The sequence below is a fragment of the Poecilia formosa genome, unplaced genomic scaffold (assembly GCF_000485575.1).
Source record: "Poecilia formosa unplaced genomic scaffold, Poecilia_formosa-5.1.2 Scaffold448, whole genome shotgun sequence".
NCBI lineage: Eukaryota > Metazoa > Chordata > Actinopteri > Cyprinodontiformes > Poeciliidae > Poecilia > Poecilia formosa.
In genome coordinates, this window is record NW_006800387.1 from 136,476 (window position 1) to 148,157 (window position 11,682).

General features: G+C 38.0%; 1 protein-coding gene across 4 annotated transcripts in view; it reads left to right on the forward strand.

Annotated features, from left to right (window-relative positions):
- Positions 1-11,682, forward strand: part of gbf1 (golgi brefeldin A resistant guanine nucleotide exchange factor 1) — a 55,103-nt gene that overhangs the window by 14,125 nt on the left and 29,296 nt on the right. For all 4 annotated transcript variants that reach the window (XM_007577614.2, XM_007577615.2, XM_007577616.2 and 1 more), the window contains exon 4: positions 6,894-7,025. In XM_007577614.2, the coding sequence (XP_007577676.1) occupies positions 6,894-7,025 (132 nt within the window). The remainder of the gene's footprint in view (positions 1-6,893; positions 7,026-11,682) is intronic.

The following is an 11,682-nucleotide window of genomic DNA, read 5'->3' on the forward strand; positions in this document are numbered from 1 at the left end:
TTTTAGCTGGAGAACAGAATTATTCTGTTTTTCTAATCTTCAGAGTTTACTAATATTTCCTATGGAGCAAAACCTTCCGATACACCAGGGCAAAACAAAGAGATGGGCTCACAAGCAGGTAAAGTGTCTGTGCTCCATATGAGAGTGTGAAAGGACTCGTATGTGTTTGGAGCAGAAACCCAGATCATCAGGAAGGGTTTAGTTTTAGCTACAGATGAAATGAAGTATCTGTATGCATGAAGTTGGCATGTCAGTGTTGCATCAATAATCAGTTTGTCTTCCCCAATCTTTTTCATGCTAAAGGGGAGTTTGTCCACTCCACTGTCACTACATGCATGCCCAGCATAAGGGATTGCTGCAAAGTCAGCAACACAATGCAAACGACTATCCACTTACAACATAATGGGGGAGATCCTGGATGTTGATACTTGGTGCTTCTGAAATAAGTTTGTTGCACAAATGCATTGATGCTGCCTCCCTCAGCGACATTTTTTTGACCTGCACTTTGCAGACATTTGTCAACTGCTATGCTTAAAAATTTTTGCATTTTTTCTGTTGTTTTTTTTACTGTAATCATCACTGGGCATTGGCCAGTTCATGACATAAAGGCTTGAAAATGTTCCACTTACATTTTTGATCATGTCATTCCTACATTTTAAAGCCCATTTAGTGAGGTCCCAGAGAAATAGAAGTGGTGAAGGTTTTCAGACAAAACAGCATTATTTCATATCAATGTCAGCCCAAACTTTGTTATCAGTGCACCCCACATAATCTGCATAACGTTCAGCCACACTAGGAGTATGTTAGGTATAGTATAATCAGGGGTTGCGTTAACAGAATATTTTCTGTATTTGACCGTTTTTTTATTTTTTTATTTTTATTTTTTTAATCAATGGAAATATTTGGTCCATCATTTTGACAGGTTATAACTCACACTCTTGACTGGTGCACATGGGCAGACATTATAGACTTTACGCAAAGAGTTCATCGCAGAGGAAGCTCATTCTAAACCTTTGGTTGAAATGGTGCGTGTAATTCCAGTTTCCAACAGAGAAGACTAAAGAGGACGCATTGTTGTGTTAATCCATTTATAGTCTAAACAGAGGAGCTGGAAATTTATCTCGAGGAAATAAATAAATCTACAGAAGTTAATTAGACTGCAACATGCGCAGTGCGCTGTACAACTAATGCGGACGTGGCTCTGCTGCTGCGAAGGATTAAACTTATCTCACCCTGCGGTTTTAACAAATGGAGCTGGAAGACGTTACTCTCCCACGCCAAGAAGGAGAGTGGCACCCAGGAGCAGCGCGTCAGACGTAATATGTCCATGTCGGAGAAGCGAAACCGCACAAAAAAATCCTTGTAAAAGCACATGCCCGGTCCACATGCTGGGTAAAAAAGCTCGCAAAGTTCAGTTGATTGGTTAGGATCAGGCAGATCCAACTGACTGATGAACTAGCGCAAATTTCTCTGCAGATGCGGACAAGGAGGAATTAGTGAGGCACTGTGCGTTTGACAAGTAAAAATAGTACATGACGGATTTTTTTACATTTTTTTTATGCTGTTAGCCAAAATGAGGGACAATAAAAAAGTCTAGCTTGACCTCTGAGTATAATGGAAGTTATTGTGTTTGTTCCAATGTCGATTACTAAGCAACATATTCTGAGAAACTCTTGGGAATCAACCTCAGTATGACAGATTTTAGTGTAAGATATTTGAAGCTGGAATGTGGGGTTAAGTGTGAAAAGATTCCTTATGACAAACGGCAAGCACCTAAGGTGGTGCACTTACCATATACATACAAATGAAGTGCTGTGTGAACAACAGTAGTTAAGGTGCTTCCGTTTCGTTGGCTTCATGCTTCCCCACCCCTCTTCCTTTTGAGTTAAAAGTAAAAAAAAAACAATAAAATGTAAACCCAATGTTGGTGGAAAATTGGACTGACGAGTTTGTAAGTTTTGATTAAAGTGAGTCGCCACCCAATCCTTAAATCAGTGATGTACTCTTTTACAGCAAAACCATAAAAACTTCACAATATCAATAAATGACTAAATTTCTACTTATTATAATTTTGTATGTAAAAGCATCATGCAGCAGCTTGCTTGTTTGAGAGGCTGCCCTGTTGGCCCCACAGTCTCTCAAAGCCATTGCCGTTACCCCATGTTAGTAGTATGGCTGACATGCAGACCCACAGGGGAGTCATTTATGACAGTTGTCGCCTTTTGTTTGTGAAGTCAACCCCGGGCCATCTCCCACTCCTCTGGACAGAGCATTTCAGTGCCCCTGTGGGGATAAACTTGATAGGCATGTTTCCCTACCATAGAGTCATGGAGGCAACAGTAACTAGAAATGTTCCCTTCTGTTGTACTGAAATCACCATTGCTGTTATGGTTAGCCTAGCTATGTTATCATTAAGACATTTCTGTTTGAGTTTTTATACAAGTGACTTCATTCAAGCTTTTAAGATTTTATCAATTCACCCTCACCGCATAGAGCCGTTCAAAGAATCCAATAGCCAGTGAACGACACATCAACACTCAGCAGCTATGACTCAGCTTCCTCTGATCATATAAATAATCCTGGAGTTGTTTTCTTTCCACCGGTGTCTGCAGCTTTTCTTTTGAGTATCCCAGTTTTAAGCCACTTATCCAATATTATTTTTAACACAATTCTTTGATAAGCAACTAGTAGCATCTCACTTTGAACTAACATCACGGCAAATAACCGGTCGTTTACATGCAGTATCTCGCGGACCACTAGGGGCACTCATGGACCACAAGTGGTCCGTGAGCAGTTTGAAACACTGATTTTAGAGGCTCATGTTAAAAAGGAAAACGCCTCTTTAAAAGACATTTTGACATTTAATCGTCATGAAATATTAACAATACTAAGGGGGCAGAAGTACTATGCAAAGTTGACATTTTTTATCTTTATATTTTATGTCATTCTCTCACCAGACACACCAGGAGTCTTGCTTTGATTCATTCATGCATGTTTGATAAATTCTTGAATCTCCCATGACAACTTTTCATGGGTGCCTTAACGCCTGCTCTTACAATCCTCCGCCTATTTATCCAAAGCTCCACCTTGGAGCTTCAGTCCCCAGTCCAGCTCACATGGACCACCCCTCCCCTGGTCCTCCCCCACACAGCTCCTCCAGACTGGCGGCAGCAGCAATTACGGTGCGTCCACACCAAACGCATTTTGAGTGTCTGGTTTACATTCAAAGTCTATGTGGAGGTGCGACCAGGGACATTGCGACTAGCAAAACTATAGCAAAACATGTTTTTAAATTAGCAACCAGCTCCTCTGTTTCTAAAAGTTCAGTTTCCTGGATAGTAAAAAGTATTTCTCTGCATTTTTATGTTTTAGTTTGAAGATTATGTGAGACCATAAACAGTTATTGAAGTATAATTAACTATCAAATGATCATGTTTTGATAGCGTTTTCTTTTTTCTTTTTTATATATAGCGGCTGTTTTTCAAAAATGAGAACTTGGTTGTAGAATCTTTGTTGTGAGACGGTCATTGTCCATTCACTGTTTTTTTCCACAGCGGTTGCAGCGTGAGCCTCTGTGTCAGTGCGCTATTGTGTCTTGTGTGAACAAAGTCAGGTTGATCTGTACAGTGCATGGTTTCTGAAATCCCCTGCACCCCTGGGGAGTGCCATTAGTGAAGAGCTGAAGGAGTGCAGCAGGTGAAACAAATAAGGATGGAACACACACACATGCACACACACATACACACACATCCTTATGGCACAGTTTCGTCTTAGTTTTGGCTTCTTTACTTTTTTCTTCTCAGTACAGTAACTTATATTGTCTTTGTTTGTCATCAGTTTTATGATCCTCATAAACAAAATACTCACCAGTCCAGTGTTGCATTTTATAGTTCGTATTTCGTGCGTTTTTCATAAATGGTCATTTTGAGATTTTTGCCATGGTTATGAAAATGCAGCAGCTTGTGTTGTGTTACTATTGCTGTAGTTTTTGTGTTCCAACTGATAACAATTCCAATGGCTTCTATTAGTGAAATGTTTTAGAGTCCTCTTTGGACAGACTGCTGCAGTTGTTAAGACCCCTAAAGAGAGAGAGAGAAAAAAAAAGCTATGTAAAGAAAACGAGCAGTAATGAGGTTTCTGCAAAATTCCTGTGACAAGATCTCTAGCGTTCCAGCCGACCTCCAGCTGCGTCGCAGTTCTCAGCTGTTCCCTGTATTGCTGCCTGAGAGTCTCTGCCATACATCCAACCACCCGCCTTTCCGTCCTCTCTCAAAGATTTCTCTCTTTGCCAACTCGCTTTTTGGTCACTGTCGTTCAGTTCTAGAAATACAGCTGGCTAAAATTAATTCAAATGATTTCTTTTTTCTGAAATTGTCCTCTATCACCTTAGTGTAAGTGCAAATGACTGGTCTGAAATGTCTGTGGTCGCCACAGATTAATTTTTACTGCGTTTGAATATTCATCAGGCGTTATTTTTGGCCATCTCAACGGAACTGGTGAAACTGAGTCAAATCTGTCCTCATTCTCAGCTCATCCTGTCTTTTTCTTTTTGGCTTGTGGTACATTTATATTCTCCTCTTTCTCCTCTTGCCCTACAGTTAAGGTGAGGTGAACGAGGATGCGTCCCTTGCCACTTGAGCCACAAAAGTCTTCCTACCAATTTAGCTGCAACTTTGTATAAAGATGCCATTCAAGTAACAATGAAAAAAAAAAAAACTAAACAAAACAAAATAAGTGAATTACATGGTCAGACTCAGATTAACTCGTGTTTTGTACAACAACAAAAAATGTATATGACGGTGTCAACTGTGGACGAAATTTTACTACGTCATCCAGCTTGGCTGAAGATGACCTGTGATAACTAGGATGGTCATATTTTTTTATTTGCGTATCCACAAAGTATTCACTAAAAATAATTTCTAGAGATGCCGTTTTAGGGAACTTCCTCAAATTACAATTTAAACAGTGTTCAGGGTTTCCCACAGAAAACTTGAAAAGCCTGGTGGTGGGCACACCAGGGCAGTCTACCGGCAGCCCACAATGTTTATGTATTAGAAAAATGTTGTGTTGAAGTATAAAATATTACTAGAAGATGTTATTTACAATTGCTAAACACAACAATATTTCAGACAAAAAAAATTAGCCCTAATCGGAATCGGCTGGTCAGGCCTTTTAAACATCAGTAATTGTTGATCGGCCAGAAAACTGCAATCGGTGCAACCCTAGTATTTCAATTAACTTAGCTGTTTTTTTTTTTACGTATGTTATGGATAAATAGAACTTGAAGCAACATGAGCTCTGAAAAAAGAATCAAAAAAGTACATTGTTTTGAAAATTGAGCTTAGACATATACACTCGCTGTACAAAACTTGACAGCCATAATACCGATTGATTAGAGCTTCTACTAGAGCTGATTTCATCAAAATTTTAGCGTGCATTTTTCGTCTTTCTTGCTGCCTCCACAACGTTGCTTTGTGTAAATACAAATGCAAAGTGTATTCTATAAGGCCCCATAAGGAAATGCTTCTCCGCAGTAGAAATTACAGCAGTCTTCCCAAACAATTTCAAAGTTTTAATTTCTCCAGGGCTTTTCAAATTGCCTGCTAAGGTTGCACTGATAAATACCAGTGAGGTCCCATGAAATGACCATGTGGAGCTCAACAGCATTGTTTCTTCCTAATTGCCCCCTTCTGCATGTGTCGGTCCCGTTCAGAAGAACACGGGGACCAAATACTGAAAATACGGATGATTGAGACGAGGGTAGAAAAAAAACGGGGGCTGTAGTGAGCTGACATGTATCAAACCTCTCCCAGCAGATGGATGAAAATATAACAGTCTTCTATATTTTTTTTGCTCAGCAGATGAACAACAGAATCCTCCCTGGATTTCATTTAGTAGTTCTGGTCTTGTTAAACCGCTGGTTTTCTCCTCAGCTTAAGAAGCCTTGGCACCACAAGTCAAGGACCCTGACTCTTAATTTAACAGCCAAAGAGGTCCCGATCAATAACCATCAGTGTTTGGTTTTGTGCCACTGCGTCAGTCAAAGAATGGGACTTTGCCTTGCTTATTGTACTCTTCACTTCTTCACTGCTGCACCCCTTCAGGAAGTGTCAAGCAACTATATGCACTGACAGCTTGTGGAGGACACAACATTAGATGAGATTGACAACTAGAAGTTTACATGCACCAAATTTTGCTGAAGTTAAGTCCGATCAAGCTTCTCTTGTTATAGGTGAGGTCAGATTTAGTTGTGTAGAAAGGGCAGCCCACTTCACTCAAGGTACCCTGGACTTTTTGATTTTTACTATTTTAAAGGTCTCGAAAAGTACAGGAAAAGCATCGGGGTATAGAAAATATACCCCTATACTACTTTCAGAGTTTGTTCTCTCTTCTTTCCTTCCTTCCTTCCTTCTTTCTTTCCTTTCTTTTTTCCATCTTTCCTTACTTCCTTCCTGCCTTTCTTCTGTCCTTATTTTGCATATTGCAAATTTAAAGCAAATTTTCCATTAGTACATCGTAATCTATTATATTTAGTGTAATTTTTATTTGATAAATTTGTTGGAGCCTCATGTATGAATGAGATTTTATTGTCTTTTTTTTGTTTTTTTTTGTTCTTTGCTTAAACTTCCCCAGTAAAATCAGCAAAAGTGTGACCTGCAGGATCAGGGGTTTGGAGCAGTAAACTCTGCCTGATAGCCAAACTAAGACAAAAAAAAAAAAAATAGAAAATGACATTATCAAACAGTAGTTGGATAGAGTTATGATTTAAATAGTTTGGGCTTATCTCAAGCGAAATTGGTACATGTGATTTGCAGTACAGTCAAAGAGCCTGTGCATTTAAAAAAAAGATGAATCTGTTGCATTTTTGGGACTAACTGTGTCCTCTTCTGCAGAACTTTCAGATGTGGAACCCAACCTTTTCATGCGGCCGTTCCTTGAAGTTGTGCGCTCTGAAGACACCACTGGGCCAATTACCGGGCTTGCCCTTACCTCTGTGAACAAGTTTCTTTCATATGGCCTTATAGGTAAGAAACAACGACTTTGCTGATTTTTATTTTGCTGTGTTTTATTTAATGGGATTTTGTGATTTCATCTTCTAAAATTATATGTTCTCAGTGAACTTTCCTTAATCTAATCCAATGAATTATGGCAAAACATGAAAACACTACTAGTAATGCAAATACCGAATATTTTTCATAAAACTGTTTGTTTGGCATGTGTATATGCCTAACAAATAGTGTTTCAAACTGGCACAAATGCAGAATGTTCATTTGCAGAATTCTGCGTTCTGCCTCAAAGCTTTAAAAAGCTTGTTTGCAAAATACACAGAAATGCAGCTATTGACTATTTTAGAGAAATTTTGTTAGATTCAATAAATTGATCAACTCTAAACTGGCCAGTTTTTGAAATTCTGAGAAAACATTAACATTGTTTGTTCACTGTTAAAAAATGATGCCTGTTGTATATTTCGCCTTCATTGAAAAGTACAGAAAACCTATTAAATTCTGACTTCAAAGCCATGATTTAACAAATGAAAATCTTCTTTTGTTAAATTATTTTACACCTCTAGAACACAACCATAGCAGCAGCTGGGCCTCACCTTGTGCGATTCTGCACTGGAAAGTGGTTCCCCTCTCCAGCTCTTACACTTCTGTTTGGTTGTTACCGCTTCTCAAAGCAGGGGCCAGTCCCAGGTGACTGCAGTGGTCGGGGTCCTCAGTGCCTGAACAGCTTCACACTTATAATGCTGGAAGCAACTGCTGCATGTGTGACGAACACCAATGAGCCGTAACCCTGGGCCATAATGGTCCAAGATTCAAAGAGACCAAAAATGTAATATTACCAATCAACTGCTGGTCACTTTGCGCTGCTGCTGAAAAACAAAGATTTTGGAAAAAGAAAAAACAAAACAAAACAAAATAAAAAAATCCAAAACATCATAATCTTATGTTTGGGGGGGGAATAAATAAAGGTGAAGCCGGAAAAATCCTTCTCTTTGTGGCTCACCACTTTAATAGCAAAGCGTCTGTCTGTTTTGCTCCTCACTGACATATTCTGTTGTAGTCTTCCCTTTGCTTCTCTCTTCAGTTATCCCTCATTCAGAATCTGTGTCTTCAGCTAATTATACGGCGGTCATCTTCCTTTTCTTTTCTAAATGTGATTTTTAGATTTTATACATGAAAACATCTTACTGACATGATTTGCAATTGTTAGTCTTGAAATTCAGAATTTCTAAAAAAAAAAAAAATCTAGTGAGAGTAATGTCCCCTCCTATTTATGGATTGCCCATTCTCTTGTCATGACCATATACACAAAGAGAACTAAATGGAAAAACAACAATTATGCATTTCAAATACTGATATCAGAAACAACTTTTAATTTATTCCCAGCAATGAATGGTTTGATTTTTATTTCATAATCAAATGGACATTCTGCTCTACACTATCAGCCTTATAACTTACTGTATGCTCTGGATGAACATTTCCACCATCCCTCGAAGCACTTCTGCTTCATTTTGTCAACAGTCATAACATTTTCATATCATTTATCATTTTGCGGAAACTTAAATTTTATATTCAGTCATGTAGAATTGCAACTAACAAACTGTGTTTGAAATATTCTCTGTCATGAGGCCAGACGTTTCCACTCACTGACCACTCGCTTCTTGAAATCAATTCTCACCGATTACACGTTTTGATACTGGCCTTCTACATGCTGCAGTCTCCCTCTGCATCCAGAGTCGGCACAGCGTTCTTCCCAAGTCTTGTATGGGATGATGCAGAGTGGATCTTTAATCCATGATCATAAACCCAGATACTTGAGGGTATCATAATCATCCTGACTTCTGCCTCACAGGACTCTGTTGTTCAGCTGAGTGCATATCCAATTCCAGTGTACATTCCTTGTACATAAGGAGAAGGATTTTTGTGATTCCCATTGCTGTCAAAACCTTGCGTATCTAACCCCCAGTGAAAGGCATTATCTTCATCTGTTTTCATAATGAGTCTATATTGAAGTGGTTCCTGGCCCTCAGAGCCATTGGAATCGGATTCATCCCAACTGGTTTTTAATGAATGTGGATTAGTTAGTTGTAGGCAAATGTATCTTCTAAGAGGGAAGTTCACCAGGTATGACTCTTGTTTTAACTGTTGTCCCCTCAATTCCTTGCAGAGTCTGACCAACCCAATTTCTAAATTCACCTCCACTTCTGTGAGGGAGTTTTTTCAACTGTGGGAATGACAGTGATGTAGAAGACATAATTTTGATGTCTAGAAGATCTAAAATTTTTGATAGTTTTAAGCTGTGTGGAAAGAGCAAGACATATAGACTAAACAGCAAAACCACTGACTCGTAGTATGATGCTGTCTATGTCTAATTGTTGCCATGCTTACATCCACTCTTATGATTAAAAGATGGATGAAGGGATACAATTTTCATTTTATATCAATTGAAGACTCTTGAAAGAACATGTGTACAAAATATTTTATTTATATCTGTTAAAATATTTTACTGAGTTCCTCTTGTTGTACGAGTTTGAGATTTGACATTTACCTCCAACGGTACAGGCAGGAGGTAAAGAGGTCTGGTCATGTGACCTTTCACACTAGCTACATGAAACTGATTTTGCTTAGAGTAGATGGACTATTATTTTACTTTAAAACATTTAATTAGCTGCCAAAAAACGTCTGACAACAATTGTTGCCGGTGGGATTAAACAGGATAAGGATAATGGAATGTCAATGTGAATTTAGAGCCATTGTTTATAGATGGAGAAAAAAAAAATCTTATTTGATGTGGAAATGATTAAGAATCTTGGGTTCCTGTGGTTCATTTAATCTATCTCAGGATATACATAGATTAAAAACTCCCCAACTCGCCACAAAAGGTTCCTGCTGTGGAAATATACTTTTTGACTCATCAGGGAATATACTTTCGGCAATTATTGCAACATCGTCAAATTAGCTGAAGGAGAGCAGTCTATTTATTAATGCAAAGTCTTACTTTTGCTGGCGGATCATCGGCACTGAATGTCCTTTTTACCCTCATCATGGAAATATTCACAGTTGCTTTAAGTGTGAAACAAGCATGTATAAACAGATGTTGGTTAAATAGTGTCAACTGAGTCAATGTCCCAACACCGTCCAAACAGCTGCAGTCAAAGAACCTGACATTGATATGCAGCTTGCAAGTGCAGTTGTTACTATCCAGTGAATAGATTTATTGTCGTTGTTACAGTTATTGGAAAATGCTGGTCTTAATCCAGTCATTTCATCATACCTTTTTGAAATTTATTTCACTATAAATATAACTACGGTAGCGGACCATTTTTCTCTACAAATACATATAATGTGCAAACTCCCAGTATGTCTAATGAAAGTGATAGTTTGTAATTTTGGACCATATGTTAAATTGATCTGGTTCTGGTTTGAAATCAACGGTTTTGTGCCACTAAGGCTGCATACACACTGCAGGCAAATGATGCCCAAGACTTTCTCATGGCAGTCTGAACAGTCCAGTTCCAAATAAAAATCTGATTTGTGCCACACTAAATCAAATACATATCCGATAGTTTTAATGGCCATGTCGCATTTCATCAAACTTTTTCATATATATTCACGTGATACATGCCTCGTAACATATAAACATATTTTTAAAATTACATGCAGTAGCTATAAGTAATGGGTGAAAATTATAATTCTGAAAGAAATCTGTCAGTGAAGCATCTCACCATGAAAATGCACTGTGATGTCATAGCTTTTTGAATCATAATTGAATTGTGAAGCTCTTCCTCTAGAAGACATACCCTTCTGCTCTTGCCTGCTGCCCATTTACAAACTTCAGTTACATTTTCTGCCTTCTTTTTTAAGCATTTTCTTTCTCGGTCCTCAATATTCTCTATTTCAGTTATTATCTTTTTAGCAGACTTAAGCTAATATTTCGTTTTGTTATATAAAAATTCAGAAGTTAGTTACTCTCCAAGATTTTCCTTGCAGATTAACAATTTTTCACCCTGTAACTGTCAACTGAGCTAATATCAAGATAGAAAAAGACAGAAAATTGAAAAAGCATTAATTTAGTCAAATACTGCCATCTGCTGGCAGTATTTGACAATTTTCCTAGAATTGCCCTTGTAATTTTTTTTTTATTATTCCAGTCTCATCAACACTTTTTTCAAGCTAAAAAGGAAGGGCAACTAAGGCTTGGCTTTTGACCCAGTCTCTTTTAACAGTCTTTTCTGTTTCTTTGTCCATTTTTCCTATTGGGTCTTCATTGTTTGTGCCTGTACTGCTGACAAATCAACCATTGTTAGAAATCTTAGACCAGTGGATCAGATTCACTCTCTGAGAAAGTCATCTGCAGTTGCTTTCGCCTTTCTAACCTTGTAACAGTTTGTATCAAACTTATTGGTCCTTTATAGACAATTATGGAAGCCTGTTTCTGCCACTCTGTAAAAAAATAAAATAAATAATACAATACTATATCAAAAATAATGAGATAGTATCTCATATTATTTTGAGATGCTATCTCGGAATTTTGAGATACTATCTCGATATTTTGAGATACTATATTGATATTTTTGAGATAGTATCTCGTTACTTTGAGATGGTATCTCATTATGAGACGCTATCTTGGTATTTTGAAATAATATCTCGTGTATGAGATATTATCTCGTGTATGAGA